The sequence below is a fragment of the Pieris brassicae genome, chromosome 5 (assembly GCF_905147105.1).
Source record: "Pieris brassicae chromosome 5, ilPieBrab1.1, whole genome shotgun sequence".
Taxonomy (NCBI): domain Eukaryota; kingdom Metazoa; phylum Arthropoda; class Insecta; order Lepidoptera; family Pieridae; genus Pieris; species Pieris brassicae.
This window is the reverse complement of record NC_059669.1, coordinates 14,967,768-14,984,758: the sequence shown is the minus strand read 5'-3', so window position 1 is coordinate 14,984,758 and position 16,991 is coordinate 14,967,768. Positions and strand designations below refer to the sequence as shown.

At 32.0% G+C, this 16,991-nt stretch overlaps 2 protein-coding genes across 5 annotated transcripts in view; one reads left to right on the top strand and one right to left on the bottom strand.

Annotated features, from left to right (window-relative positions):
• The window catches only part of LOC123710092 (small G protein signaling modulator 2-like), a 46,490-nt gene extending 37,163 nt beyond the window's left edge, over window positions 1–9,327 (bottom strand). For all 4 annotated transcript variants that reach the window (XM_045661788.1, XM_045661789.1, XM_045661791.1 and 1 more), the window contains exons 1-2: window positions 9,113–9,327; window positions 79–185 (exon numbers count right to left, since the gene is read on the bottom strand). In XM_045661788.1, the coding sequence (XP_045517744.1) occupies window positions 79–185; window positions 9,113–9,137 (132 nt within the window). In that variant the 5' untranslated portion in view covers window positions 9,138–9,327. The remainder of the gene's footprint in view (window positions 1–78; window positions 186–9,112) is intronic.
• An 803-nt stretch (window positions 9,328–10,130) lies between these two features.
• Window positions 10,131–16,986, top strand: LOC123709583 (vacuolar protein sorting-associated protein 33A). Its single transcript, XM_045661003.1, has 11 exons — window positions 10,131–10,415; window positions 10,636–10,835; window positions 11,118–11,297; window positions 11,389–11,509; window positions 11,970–12,123; window positions 12,664–12,827; window positions 13,324–13,494; window positions 14,081–14,206; window positions 14,802–14,987; window positions 15,309–15,432; window positions 16,629–16,986. The coding sequence occupies exons 1-11, from the start codon at window positions 10,299–10,301 to the stop codon at window positions 16,907–16,909; spliced, it is 1,824 nt and encodes a 607-aa protein (XP_045516959.1). The 5' UTR covers window positions 10,131–10,298; the 3' UTR covers window positions 16,910–16,986.
• The last annotated feature ends 5 nt before the right edge of the window (window positions 16,987–16,991 follow it).

Here is a 16,991-nt window from a genome sequence, read left to right as displayed (position 1 = left end):
GAATTGCATAGTTTTAATTGAACAATTTTTAATTGAAGAATATTTTGACAATTACTTAGATCAAAGATCAACCCTTACCTCTTCCATCAACTGCTTGACTTCTTTCTTAACAGCAGCGATGAGGCGGTCTTTCTGTTCTGCTGCTGGGTCTGTCGTCGACGGCATATCGCCTGAATTACTTTCCACTACAAATAAAAATATACCTTAAATTCTACAATAGCGTCAATTGAAAGAAAATGAAATTATTTTCAATATTCAGTATCAATCATTCAATAATTTAAAAAAAAACTCCTCATAACAATAACACAGAAGGATAGGAATGAAAACTTGGTTAAAACATTGTAATTTTACTGTTTTTTTTATGAATAGATAAGGACTACAAACACGATTTATATAATGCGGCGCAGAATTGTTATTCTTCTATACATTAGAACTCCTCACACTTCATTATACTAATACATGCACATGACGACATCAATTCCTTATAAAAAATTGCAAAAGCCCTTAAATTTTCTACTTTACATGAAATGTTTTCATTAACACCCTAACAACGTATAAGTATCGTAATACAGCGAGAAAATTACTTTGTTCGGATGTATACCTGCAGCTGAGTTTTATCGTCGGACGTCGAGGTAGAATACGAAATTCAACCCATCGACGACCGTCGTTCCACAACTGAGCGTTTTTAAGGCAGTTTTTGCATACCACTATGTGGAACCAGCAACCCACTAAAGAATTTCCGTATTTAGGGTCGTTCAAGAAGAGAGTGTACCAATTCCTAAAAGGCCAACGCACTCGCGAGCCTTCTGGCATTAAGTGTCCATAGGCGGCGGTATCACTTAACATCAGATGAGCCTCCTGCCCGTTTGCAGCCCCTGTTCTATGAAAAAAAACAATTTTTAAAAGGCTGGCAGCGCACTCAATCAAATATTTAGTTTATTAAGTTTAGATGTGTATTAGCGCATACTTATGAATGTTAAAAACGTTTACAAAATTCGTGAAAGAGCAAGACTATGCAATCTGTCACAACCAGGAGGCCTTATTCTGATAACGGCCAAGAAACTCAGCAAGTTTTACTCCTTCAATATTATAATTATTCAAAGGAAAATGTCATGGCACTCGCGAGCCTTCTTACATTGAGAGTTTCCTCCTGCCTGTTTGCCCTCTGTTAAATTAAAAAAATGTTTTATATTCATTCATTTATAATAATCGGTTGGGGAAAAAGTTTCTTCGCATTTTTTAAGTAAATTCACAACATTCTTTAATATAGTTCATTTACATTTAACTAAAGTATGTAGGTACCATTTTGTTCGATAACTTTTTTCCATCTTGTAAGTAGGAACATGATCCCATTGCTATAGAATTTTTGGGACTTCTGATCAAAATACCGCGGCAATTGGTTTCGGCAATCCTCTCGAGATGTTAACCTGACACTGCCTAAAGAATTCTGAACATTCCGAAACAGGTGAAAATCTGAAGGTGCAAGGTCGTCCTGACCTATACGCCGGATACATTAACACCTGTCTGCCAAGCTCTCTTCATTTTTGCTAAGAGGCTAAAAATATGTGAGGTGTGTTATCATGATGAAAAACCACACCTTCTGTTGATTAATTCCAGCCGCTTTCTCTCAACTTCTTGCTTCAATCTCATCAATTATTCGCAGTAGAGTTCAGAATGTATATTCCTGACTGATGGTAACAGCCCATAATGAATCAACCTTCCAATCACACAGCATCACCTTGTTACGAGTTTACCCGGGTTTTGCCAGAGTCTGTGAAGAAACCTTTTTCGCACGTTCTTGTCTTACGTTATCCACTTTTCATCACCAGTTATCAGCTTCTTCAAAAATGGTTCGGTTTCATTACGTTGTAATAAAGAATCACAAATGAGTACAAGGGTCATGCATTAGGTTTCTTTCAATGAGCTCGTGAGGTACCCAAATATCGAGCTTTTTTGTGTACCCAGTTTTTTTCTAATGCGCTAAAACTGGTTTGTGGTCAATTCCCAGTTCTTCACCTACGTCGTAACTAATGATATGACGATCTAGCTCCACTTTTTCAAAAATGGCATCCATTTTATCCGTAAAAGGGCGACCAGAGCAACGTGCATCTTTGACATAAAAATTTCCGTATTGAAAACGCTTAAACCAATTTGTGCCAATGTCACAGACACTGCACTAGTTCCATAAACATTGCAATTTTTTTTCGCGGCTCGCGTTGCATTTTTACCTTTTTTGTAGTAAAATTTTAAAATGTATCGAAGTTCTTCATTAGATTCACTCATTTTAACAGTACAAAAATTAATAAAAATCATACATTTTCCTAATCTGAATTTGGAATTATCTTCTTTAAAATTTATACTTTTAATTATACCAAAACCAGCCAGATGCAAATAGTATAGCCAAAGAGATTTTATTACAAGTTCGTACATACTATAATGCGAAAAATCTTTTTCCTCAATCTGATATTACTACCTAGACCTTACAACTACCGCATTATGAAACTTATGCTGGCTCCACGAAGGAGAAGTCATGCGCATTAATAAAGAATTTACCTGCCAAGTTAGCTTTCCCCTACGGTTTTATAGTCACTTAAAATTTACTAACGTGACGTAATAATAATCGGAATTTGTATTTTTGTTTATCTTTTACTTTTAATGTTTAAGTTGTTTAGCTTAAAGCCTCGTTACCAGGCCATAAAATTAATAATAATAATACATTTCAGTTATTTTCTCTTCGTCATTGTAATGTTTCCCTTTAAATGATGTGCACACTTGTCATTGATGCACATGCATGTTTCTTGATTTTGTATGTCATGTATTTTCTGTAAGTGTTTGTATATATTTCGTTAGTGTGCCTTTTAAAATAAAATAAAATAAAAAATTACTATTTTTGTGTTGGAAAAAACCCTTGGGAAGAAGCTCATTTAAATATAAATTGCAAAGAAAGTCCCAAGACTCACTCGCTAATGTGACATATGCAATAAATACTATTAAATACTTCCTTTGTGTCTAAAACTTTGCCAAGTAACCAATACCTACTAATAGTCGCTATAATAGGAAATAAATTTATTAAAAAGCTATGTTATTGTTTTTATTAAATAATGGTATAAAAGTATGTATACCATTATTTTTAAAATAAACGATTATTATTATTAACAACATGAACAACAACAATAACAAAAGTTGTAAAGTTGTAACAAAAGAAATTATCTGTCTCCTTTCATTATAGCATAATTACGATTCGACAGAAAGACAAAAAAGTATAGGTAGTTTGATTTAGTATTGTCTCTTGTTAACATAGCTTTTACACATTTAAAGAAAACTCTTTTTACCGGATTGAAGCTATGTATTATTATAAACTTACAATTATTTTACATAATTTTATTTTTTTTCCGATGTTTCGCGTGCTTTGTAGCATGCGTGATAATACATAGCTTCAACCCGGTAAAAAAGCATTTTCTTTAGATTGATTTACTTTTAATGAATAAGCGCATGAAGCTTGAATTATGATAAAAACTTAATCGTACGTTACAAATGCATGTATTAGATAATATGCTTGTTATGCATTTTTGTTAAGTCATGTGTTTCAATTATTTGTAATTTACTATGCTTATTCAGATTTTATACATTTATTATTGTAATACCTACGAAAGATCTATCAACGAATCACACCCGGATACAACTAAAACTAAACTTCAACAATATTTAGTAATCAAGCGGTTTCCGTTTGATAAGCGAATCAAGTTGATAGCTATTAAAGGTCGGACTGAATCAGTTTATTTCCACTTCCAAGCTACATCTAACCAGGACTTTGCTGTTCACTCTTCTTATTTATTTATTTACACTTAGTTGCAAAATAAAAAAAAACACAAATAACACAATACATAAAAATTACAAGGGATGCAACGGGCGACCTTATCTCTAGTACGCGATCTGTTCCAGGCAACCCTAGTAAGAGAAAAACTAAAAAAGAAAAATGATGAGTGCAAGAATTTTATATAAAATATTCCTACATCCTTAATCTAAAGTTATACAAAAAAAAATATTAATAACAAACGAAAAATCAAAATGCTAATCTTACAGAGTCATGAATGCAATACAAAAGAAAAGGAAACACAAGAATTACACGAGTCACGATTTATCAGGATAGGATGAGGTTAAGAAGTATTTATACAGAAGAATTTTAAAAGATGATAGAGAGGTAGCCAATCGTATGGGGTCGGGCAGCCTATTCCACGACTTAATGGAGGAGATCTTCTTACCGTAGGGAGCGTCACGTCACTTAAAACTTTACCACTATTATTTTGTAAAGTAAGTAAAGTACAGGAAAGTAGAAAATAATATTAACAATAACGCGTAATTCAATCCCCGCCCCGCATCATACAGGAAAAAAATGCGTTACGTAACACTTAAACGCTCCCATAACTGTAACTCGAATAGTTTCTTCTTTGTATGAATGGTTCATAATAATTCTTAATAATATTATAACCAAAAGGTACAGTTAAATGTGTATAATTTACACTCTTAAAGAAAATAAAATATTAATTTCTATGAGGCCAGTATCGTACACGCACTGATGTATATATTCAAAGTTTATTCATACAGGTAATGTACACTTATGAACGTCAAAAAAGACATACCTACATATTAAATGCTTCTAATTTTACATTTACTGCCCTTTCTCAAATCAAAACCAGTCCTAAACTCTAATTCATTAAAAGGATAAACCAACTAGAGATGTTTAAATCAATGGTATTTACATTTGACAGAAGGTACTAAAGATAAAAATTTGAATGTAGTCTAATTTATTAAAGAAAAATCACATAGAGGATAGACCACGTAAAAAGTTAATGAAAAACATTAAAAAGAAAACGTTTTAGGAAATAAAAACGTAATCTCACAATTTACCCACGTAGAAAGATGTCATTAAAATGTAAATGGTGCTCAAATATTGATGAGTATTTTATTTCGTTTGATATAGAGTGAATAACAGCACTGAGCTTTATACGTTCTTTTACACATGGATGAATTGGTATAACGTTCAACAATAGGTTGTGTAAGGGACGCGAGAATGCAATGCATAAGTAAATTTAAGTTAACACAAATATTTATAAAGTTAAAACTATTGCTGTTATAAAAAAAACACAAATATTTAACAATAACAACACACGTTAAAATGATTCTTATTACAATAATTTTCAAACTAGTTAATATTTTGACGTTGTGATGAATTGTTAACACGGCCGTTTAACAATATGTTGTGTAAGGGACGCGAGAATGTGATACAAACAAAACCTAAAAGGGGTTCGAAATTCGAATGCATAAGTAAATTTAATTTAAACACAAATATTTAACATTCACAACACACGTTAAAATGATTCTTATTAAAATAATTTTCAAACTAGTTAATATGTTGACGCTGTAGTATATTGCTAACACGGCCGTTTAACAATGTTGTGAAAGGGACGCCAGACTGTGATACAGGTAAAACCGTAAAGGGGTTCGAAATTCAAACGTATATGTAAATTTAATTAAGACGCAAATATTTAACAATAACAATACATAATGAATTAATTGAATTTCGACGTCGTTGTAATTTAATTTTGAAAATAATAGGTAGTCATTTCTCATTTCAATATAAAATTTTAATTAAGATTAAAGACAATATTAGTGAATCAACAACATGGCATCATAAAACGAGTAATTGCCTCCAATATATACAGTTTTACGACAATATAGCGAAGTAGGTACAAACATTGTCAATAAATAGCGAAAAGATTAATTTGCTTGGTAAATGAGTTGCGCCAGATTTCCCTTCAAAATTTTTTGTCAATTGTCTAATATCCGAACGCTTCGTAACAAAAGGGAATAATAATCCATAAAAAATTAAAACTTTTTAATCATACAGACTAATCAATACTATATTTTGTTTATAGAACAGCAGGAAAGTGGGAGGAGGTTTACCTGTTGTTAACCGATACTTATGGACTCACTATGCCTAAAGACTCAAGGGCGCGTTTCCTTATAACACGCTCTTTTATTAAAGCATAACTTGACTGCCATTTTTATTGGGTGACAATAATATACTATGTGTAACTCAAATAGAAGAAATTACCTTTATTGACCTTTTTCCTGTTGGTATAATATAATATATGATTTTTCATACTAATACTTCACCCAGACATTAGTTACTTTGTCATGAATAAAAATATTGCTGCGTTTTTTTTTTACTGAACAGGGGCGCAAACGGCCAGGAGGCTCATCTGATGTTAAGTGATACCTATGGACAACGCCCGAGGGCTCGCGAGTGCGTTGCCGAACTTTTAAGAATTAAAACGCCTTTTTCTGGAAGGACCCTAAGTTAAATTCGTCCGAAAATACTTCAGTGGATAACTGGTTTCAGCTGGTCGTACGCGTAGTGCCTAAAAAACGTGTCGTCAAAGTGAAATGCAGCTGCAGGTAATAATCTGAACAACTCCACTGATCATCATGCGGTAGACAATTCAGAGAGCCCCACACCTCTTCGCAACGCCAAGGGATCAAGCCTGTATAGAACTGCTTTAATAAAGTGAAATTATCACAGGACGTTGTCACAAGTTCATCTGTGCACTCGAATGCAACGGATAGATTGTTTTCTGCATTCAGGCTGTTTCAATTGTCATGCGAATATTATTCTTCAATAATTCAATAAAACATATTGACTTTCTTCGCTCGGTTCTGACGCACGACAATATTGAATAGAATCTGATAGGCCATAAGGAGACAGGTGAGAGTTTTATCCTGATAATATCCTTATCGAATAGACTTAAACTGAATTAGATGAGTGCACACGAAAGCTTATATATTACACGTAGCATACAAATGTAATACTAGCAATATGCAGTAATACATTCACAGTCACACGTACACAAGAAAATTTAACGTATTACATTAAAATTAGAAGCCTGTTCTAATTACTAGGCAATGTTAGCTTTTAAATATGACTGGTATGTCTAATACATTTTTTTTATTAGACTAGACACTACTACAAATTTCTATTCCACCATCATCGTTAACCTTACCCCCATACAAAAACAAAATTATTCCAACTAATTTATTTTATTTAAAGCATTATTTTGTCTTTCTTTCAAATTGTGTATACAAAAAATCAATGGCGCTACAACCTTTGTTTAGGTCTGGGCCTCAGATTTCTATACAGAAACAGATACATGTTTCATGATCATTTGTATATCGAATAGGCAAGTAGGTGATCAGCCTTCGGAGCCTGTAAATTGTGTATACGCTGAGATCAATAGAGTCAGAATAGTTTTATTATATAGTGCATTTGGACCGATTTATTTTTTATTTATATTTATATTTTTTTTCGTATGCCAACGCTTTTAGATATACATAGAGAAAATATTTGTGCATTCTATTCTTGAATATAAAGTTAGGGAATTCAATTAATTATATACGGATAAACGCAAACATTTCCATTCAAATAATTCTCTTATAAAAGAACACTATAAAGTGCTGTTCTTTTAACGAGGGAGAAAAGTTTTCCACTTCATTGAACTTCACACTTTATACATTTTAATTTGATTTTTTTTCTTCATAACTGTAAGATGCCAGTAACTTTGGCATCGTGGAATTAAAAACATATTTGAAAGATAATACAATTGAAACTGGCATAAAGTCAAAACTATTGCCATAATATAAAAAATAAAAAAAACATAATACAAGAAACTCCTTTCCGAAAAATGAACATGTTAACGTATACAACGTTTTTGTTTACGTTAACATGTTCATTTTTCGATATATTGTATTGTTGGGTCTTAATAAATTGGCCATGATGATGAAATAAAACCTGAATATTTACTTGTAAACTAAAGTAGGGGTGTTTTTTTACATTTAAGTCGGTCCGATTCCCAGGCAACTAATTTTTAGAAAATCTTTGAATGCAGAATTACTATTTTTTAAAAATAACATAAAGCCTTCTTTCAGTAAATAGGTAGTTAGATAGGGTAATCTACGATACTTAAGGTACTATCTCTTCATGTCCCATGACTTTGGGACGTCCTGTATAAACCCAGTAGTTGAGACCTCCCTTTAAGAAAAATTTTGCTTGCGATGGGAAAAGATTTGGAGTATTTGCTTGTAATAGCTTGAAATATTATACAAATAAATACATATAACATAATTGCGTTCTTAAATTAATACAGTCTAAATACTGCCTAATTGTATACAATTCACTTCTATAAAATTATTCTACCAGTACATTATTATTTCTCTATTAGATTATCTTAAATAAGCTATATCTGCGACGCAATATTAATTTTTCAATAAAAATTGCGGCAAACAATGAAAGAATTTTATATTCTAACACTTCTACTAGAAAAATTCTAAACTAATATTTATAGATACTAATTTGATAGAGCAAAAGTTTCATTTCTGCAAGTATACTGAAAACTACTGGACCGATTTCAAAACTTCTTTGATCGTAAGAATGCTAGCCTTGAGTACATTGTGCTATATCTATTTCCAAAATACATATTATGGAATAGTCACGCCAACTAGTAATTTGTATGTAACCCGTTGTGCGAAAAAAATAAGATTAATAGCCGACACGTCATCTGCCTGAAAAACTGGAGTAAGAAGGTCGATAAAACTTGTAATTTTATTTTACTATTTGTCGGATGGATTTACTACAGTTAAATAAACTTTTGTTATCTATATAATAAAGAATGTATTTTTTAGTATCTAAAATATATTTAAAGAATTATTAATTTATTGTATGCTTTTCTATTACAATGTAATACAAACAGCCTCTTTATTATAAAAGTAAATAATTCATCAAAACCAGACAAACTCATAAAAGCAAAGATTTACGTTATTTAAAAACTTCATTTTGCGTTTCTTATTCCATAACACCAAACAATGATTCAAACCTAGTTTATTTAAGCAAAAAACGTATATAAACATCACATGGCCTAATTCGCCTACGCAATTTTCGTTATCGCCTCATGTCAAAGTTAAGTGCACTCCAACAAGTAGAATGTCTCATAAAAACAGCGAGACCTCTTTCTAACTCCATTAACATAAAAACTATTCCAACTATAAAATCGACACCTACCTTTATTTTGTGCAGCCATTGTCATCTGTTCGGGGATGTTGGTGCATCATTTGCGAAACAATTTCACATGTTTTGTTGTGCCAGATAGCGTAAAGTAACGTGGAGAACGTGTTTACAATGTCACTGACGGTTGAAAATGGCTTGTTTAATGGAAAAATCGATCCTGCGCCGCGCGCATTCTACAGGCAGCCTTCAGGCAACGACCCGCTAGTGATAAGCCCTGAAAATCGTATACATAGGAGTATAGATAACATACATAATACATTTTGGCACGTACCGGCTACGTAAAATGGCTGATTGACTGATTGTTTTGTTTATTACATCACCGCCTACGTGTTCCCTTGTTATGTTTCCCCTTGATTCTAGAAATCTTTACCATATACATATGCATACACATATTATTTTATTATTTGTGTATTCTTACAAATATATTTCTTACAGTCTATTTCTTGTTTTATTTATTAATACAAATTTAGATAAACAAAATTATTAAATTCTAAAAAAATATGAACGAAGAACATTACAATGGTCTTCGTAAGAACAATCAAGTATCTTGTAAGTAAGTAATATCTCGAAAAACTGAAAACTTAACTATATTAGGTCTAAAAAGCTTTTCTGGAGTTAACTATTGCTTATATTCAGGAAATAACTGATGAATAGAATAAGAAAAATTATTATTAATAGCAATGAACAATTTTAGTAATAACCGTTATTCATAAAATAACGCATCATAATTTACAGATAAAAATTTAAGTATTTAAAGTTATGATATATTTTGAGGATTCTAAATGTTTGTACATTCAATTAAAACAAAACAAAATTAAATTACCCGCTTCTTCGTCCCCGCCATTCCTAAATGTGCAATATTGTAAGTCAATAATCAAAATGGTTATTCAATTTGATAGTTGACATTAACTATTTCCTAGCATTTGGCAATTGACTGATTATGACAAATGTTTATTATGACGTCTGACTTTTGAGATGTTGTTCTTTCAGTCATGAGTCAAATTATAATAACATAATATACTAAGCAGAATTGTTAGTTACAAAAGTCAAAAACAGAAAAGATATATATTTAGATTAAAATCCAATTATATTATAAAACCAAGAGTAGGAACGCTACGTGTCCGTTTTAGTTATAATTTCAATATGAAAAGCGTCTCCTAAAGAAGTTTAACAAGAAATTATGAAAGAATCCACGATGTGTACTCATTTATCCGGTGGACGATTAAATGTAGCGATTATTCAGGAAACTATGAGAAAAGAGTTATTAAATCTCTTACAGCTTTGCGAAGGACCCAAAGTAAGTACGCCCCTTAAATGCAAAAGTTAAATAGGTTTAATTTACCGCACGGTATCTAACTCATTTGATTTTGCTAAAATATATATTATTCTGAATACTCTGAATAATAATTTATATAAATTAGAATACTTGTTCTGTATTAAAACCAAAACATTGTATAAGCTTTATATTGTACGTTTTTATTTTTTAACATATAACAAACAAATATGTCTTGTGTTAGGTAACAATATGGGATGAATGGTTAGCGGGCCCAATAGGTCTGGTAGCCCAATACTCTCTGCTGAAAGAACATGAAGTAGCTGACATGTTTCCTCTTCGACCCGGCAGCCTACCAACAATTTCAGTGAAGCATATAATATTTATTGCAAGACCAAAAATATTTCTAATGGATCTTGTTGCTGATTATATTCTATCACTAAGGTATGTTTTTTATCTGTATTATATGGTATTCTTGGCTAATTAGATAGCAAGAATTGTAGGATGTACATATTTGAAAAGTAAGTATATTACAAAATATCAAAGCCAAAAATCATTTATTCATATAGGTAACATAATGTACACGAAACAACTAACATCACCCCATACACAAATTCAGGTACGACCAGTCACCACAAGCGGCACCTGTTCCTGAGTATTATGCATGGCCAACCCCTTGCCATATTTTATCTTACTTTATAATTCATATATGTAAATTTTTTTCAGAAGTAAACAAAACACACCTGTTGAATTCCACCTATTCTTTGTGCCTCGTAGAAGTGAACTATGTGAAAAGCATTTAAAAAATAGAGGAGTGTATGGTAACCTTACCATACAAGAATTTATTTGTGATATCTTTCCGTTTGATAGTGATTTAATGTCACTGGAACTGCAAAACGATTTCAGGTAAAAATAAAAATTTTCTGTTGCTATTCTCTAGTGTGCCAAACATTAGGAAACACATAGTTTATTTAATAAAATTTAATATGGATTTCAGAGAAAACTATTTAGAGGGTGATCCAACTTGTTTGTACAATGCCGCTCAAGCACTAAGAACTATTCAACAAATATATGGTATAGTGCCACATGTGTACGGAAAAGGACAAGCTGCTAAACAGGTTTTTATATTTGAGTATTATGAGAAAATAGCTTTTATAAACTACATTCACGTTAGTGTCATGAAGTGAAAAGAAATATTTTTCTTATCTGTTTTATTCCACCAGTTTTTGTAGCATTCTGTGCTTGTCATCATTCATTGATTTGATTTTGTTTTTTAAATTGAGCGATTAATTGTGAAAAGAGTGCAAGACTGCATTATTAAAAAACTTATAGTTTATTTACTTATATTATAATCCACCTTCTCACTTACCACATTTATAATTTTCATATATATATATCCATAACAGTAAGTTCTAAAAGTTGCATACTTTTTTCCTATATACTATTTTATATTAAGTACATAATATGTAAAAAAAATATATATAATTTATATATTTTATAATAAATATACCATTTTACTTATATTGATTATGTGTGTAATTTTGATTTGATCTTAACAAAATCTTAATTTTGTAATAGGTTTGGGACCTCCTTTGTCGACTTAATAAAGAGGAACAAGGGTTAGGGCCAAAGGGTGCAACCACATCATGTATAGATCAGTTACTGCTGCTCGACAGAGGTATAGACTTCACGAGTGTCATGGCTACACAATTGACGTATGAAGGGCTTATAGGTATAAACAATAGAATATCTATTATAAAATAACTTTCGTATTCTTGCACTTCTTCCATTTTTTTATAGTTTTCTAGGCTTGCCTGCAAGAGATGATTTAGTAGTGATATGGCCTCCCATTGTAATGGTTTTTAATGAGTCTATGTGCAAATAAATAAATCATTCAAGCAATAAACAATGATATTTAGCAATTTTTTAAGAATTAAGTATTTATATTTAAATTAAATTAACCCAGTGGTGACGAAAAAACGAAAAACACTCTGTTGGTGGGCTATGATTCGTTTCAATTTTTTATCAACGCTTCCTAGATTATGTTGTGTAATTTTTATTTACCTTTGGAGTAGCTTATTTGGATGTCTTTGTATAATTTAAACGTTACTTTTGCTCGTGTAACCCTATAGTTGGATACCTTGCGGCCATTTTGGTAGTAAATTAATAATGTATAATCTGTTGAAAGTGCTCCAAAGAAGTTTCGCCGGTTACATGTAACACCAATATAGTATACTTAAAAGCATAGACAAAACAGATACATTTTTTGCAGATGAACTCTATGGTATAAAAAGCACGACAGCCACATTTCCCGGACACAAATTTGTGAGTGCTGACGATACAAATCCAGAAGTGACGGCCCGAGAGCGAAAACGAATAATACTTAACAGTGGGGAGGAATTGTTCACCGAATTAAGGGACTGCAGTTTTACAACGGTACAATTATTATGTAATTAGTACATTTAGCACTTGCAAAATAATAATATAAACAATTGAATGCCTAAAATATGTAGATGAAAAAAAAACTTACTTAATTATGTTCTACATGATTAGTTCTAAGCCGTAAGAGCACCTATTTACATATTTAAAAAAAATCAATGGCGCTACAACCTTTTTAGGTCTGGGCCTCAGATTCTGTATCTGTTTCATGGTCATTTGTTAATCGAATAGGCAACTCAGCCTTCTGTGCTTGACCCATGACTTTTTGGGTCTAAGACAATCCGGTTTCCTAACGATGTTTTCCTTCACCGTTCAAGCTAATGTTAATGTTATTTACATATAGTAGCTCCTTATTTCCCTATAAATGGATAGTGCATGTAATATAAATAGTTATTTACTTACTAAATATTACATTGTATCAATATGATTTTTCAGCGCTGTGTACTGTGAATTGTGTGTAATAGTGTTACTATAACCTAAATTCAAATTACAGGTAGGAACAGTTTTATCAAGAAAAGCCAGAATTATAAAGACCCAGTTGGACGAGCGACATAATGACAAATCGGTACAGGAGATCAAGCAATTTGTGTCGCGACTCCCTCAAATGTTGGCAAATAAACAGTCGCTGGCATCACATACAGCCATTGCTGAATATATCAAAGAGGTGAGTAAATTACGCGTCAAATTAGAGGTGTGACCTCTAATAAATTAATTTAAAAGTACTGAGAACAAGTAATTCATGTAAAGCGGTACACGGGTGTGAAAAAGGACTCGTTCAGTTACAAATGAAACATATTGAATTTTATATGCAAATTTATTTATTACAGAAATACAAACATTATCCTTACAGACTATGTCAATACGATAATATCGAGAAATATAAAATAAAATATATAATAACTATATAATATTAAACACATTATAGGAACAATATCGCTATTGTAAATTCACTCTGCGAACATATAAATATGTCGATAGTGTCGGAGACAGCATTCTGGAACTCGGGGAATCTGTGCAACTGTATTATATTTAATACATATAATACAGACCAGTGTTGTGTTACTCCTACCTAAGTCAGTTGATTATTGCCTTATATATTGTGTGTAGTAATAGACCTAAGACAGTCTAGAAGTTCCTGGGTCCTGGACCGGGTCTTGTTTTATACATTTCAAATTGATAGTGTTAAAACAGTTTCCGTTTGGAAATGTCTAAGTTTGCACGGTGCTAAATGTATCCGTAATTAATTTCAGACAACAGATTCATTTGATTTCCACGACAAGATACAGTGTGAAGAGGACTTCTTGACGTGCATGGATAATGAACGCATTTGTCCGTTTATTGAAGATCTCATCGCTCAGAAGGTGCCTTTGACTAAGGTAAAATTTATGTATGAGAAACGTAACTAAAAGAGTATATAATAGAATACCCGGGGTTAAGATATCGAACGACGTTCAGTTTTGCGGCCATTTAGAGGAAAAGACTTAATTAGCCTCCAAGAAGTACGTACTGAACAAGTCAAAACGGTTCTTCACTCCGGGCCATCGCTTGCAAGTGCATAAAGCTAACATTCAGCCCCACATGGAGCACTGTTCTCACCTCTGGGCGTGAGCTCCACAGTACCAGCTCCTTCCACTTGACCGTATTTAACGAAGAGCGGTTCGAACGCATTCGCGTGCGTACTGGCATTACTTTGCATTATGAGTAGCGTACAATTTGTAGCGCCGAGCTCTTCCCGCGCGCAATAAAATATTAGCTTCTGATTATGTTTAAATTCCCACAAACTCCTTAACTAGGTGACCGCAACCGCGTCTAAATATTTTTACCACATTTTTCTATTGTCTACGGCTGGAATGTATCAATTGTCAAATGGCTTAAAGGTCTTGTTATCAGGCCATATAATTAAAAAAAAAAATTGTCAAAAACCTTCCTGCGTTAATTTGTCATTTATTCTACAGAAACATACTTTTTCAGGTTTTACGACTTATCTGTCTTCAATGTGCAACCGGGTCGGGTTTAAAACTCAAAGTACTTGAGTATTACAAAAGGGAATTGATCCAAGTTTATGGACTAAAAACATGGCTCACACTGTGTAACCTCGATAAGTGCGGACTATTAAAACCTCAGACTGGATCAAGGCAGTATTCGGTATTGAGAAAGGTATATTTTTGTTGTTGAAAAAAAACGTAATGTATTTGAACATGTATTTAATATTATCGCTACAAAATGATGAAAGTATAATTGCCTTTTGTGTTGCCCGTAAACCCCTATGGGGTAGGCATTTTTACAACTAGTTGATTGATTTCTTTACATATATAAATTGTTAGCCTGACACGTCGATTTTAAGTTTAAAAACTGTTTAACCTACTATTGATTGTTCTGTTATCTATAAGATTTTCTTGTGTTTGTCATAATTTATACGCTGCCTATAATTTTCATATCCACACTAAACTAATTATACTGATTTTAAAATGTTTAAAGGCCCTACACCTAACAATTGAGGAATCTGAGTTGGATCCAAAAGACAAAAATTTCCTATCAAGCAAATATGTACCATTAACTGTAAGACTGAGTGAACATATTGCCAAAAATAAAGGATGGGCCGGTAAGAAAATGTTTTTCGACGATCTTAAAAATTTCTTAATAACTATTTCGGTTTATTTTACTACTGTAAGTGCTTTCGGTTTTTTTTTCAGTTTATTAAAACAATTTTTTTTTACACTATACAATTTAATAAAATTGGAACACAAGTAATACGCAGCACCCTCCTGGTTAGATTAAAAAAAACATTACTTCATTAAAACCGTTTAGGAATGGTTTGTTTGTAATGCATGATATATATTTTTTTAATATAAATAAATACAAAGTTGGTTATTTTAAAATTGGCAAGCGTTAGAATGGCATTATTTCAATAGGTCAATTAATCAATAATATCACGCAGTTGACTGTCAACTACATGTGACAGTCTCGCTAACGATTGCCAAAAGGATACGAAACTTTAGCATTTAGAGATTTAATTAAAATGCGATAATAAAAAAATATGTTAAAAATTTTACTACTTTTACATAATTTAATATGACATGCAAAATACAAAATTGGCATAGGACTATTCTGAAAATTTATCGGAGCTATGCGATGAAGATGTAAAATGAAACGATAACAATAACAACGACTCATAGATGCCGCTAAATTTCTATTCAGATCTTGCCCTTAGCGAGATGCGGATGCGATACTTGAATAATGCTTTTATTAAAACCGACAGCTCCAAACCTCAAAAGATTATGTAATATATAAATAATGTGCTAAATGTTAAATACATGTTTGGAACAAATAAAAAAAAGAACGTACGTTTAAAGACACGCGACTCGATATTCCCTCTTTAAATTTTAGAATTGTTTTTATTTGCGCGTGTGTTAAAATATAGATTGGTCAAATATCGACAAAGAAATACATTATATTCCAAAAAATATTCAAAATAAATTAAACAAGTAGAAAAAGTGCAATCATTCAATTGTTTTGTAAAGATAACCATACAAATTATAGCATGCTATAGATAATTTAATATTGTTGTTTCAGCTATTCACTTACCAATTTCTAATTGTATGTGATAATTGCTGCCAATTTTTTTAATTGCTTCGTGTAGTCATCAATAACGCTACTCATATTTAGTAAACCTTATGCGAAAATAAGTTTTTATTTAGCACTTAATATTATCTATCTATAGCATTAATTCTACAGACTCAAGCTTGCCATATTTTACTTAATTCTATTCGAAATTCATACAATAATCATATTTTATAGGCATAGTCGACGTGATAGGATCCCTCCCTGGACCGACCTTAGACCAACTACAAACTCTACAGCCTCGTATGGTACGACGAAACTCGATTTCCAGCGAAAATTCGTCAGTTGACAACCCTAAAGTTGTCCTCGTATTTTTTATCGGCGGTTGCACCTTCCACGAGATCTCGGCTCTGAGGTCAATAAGTCAACAAGAAGATTCCAATGTCGAATTTGTTATTTTAACTACGAAACTAATTAATGGAAATACTTTTATTGAATCCTTAATGGAATCTGAATAAGGGCAAATATTTATATAAAAATTATATGTACTATTTAAATGTATCCCCATGTAATTAAAACATTTCATACATCAAAATTGAT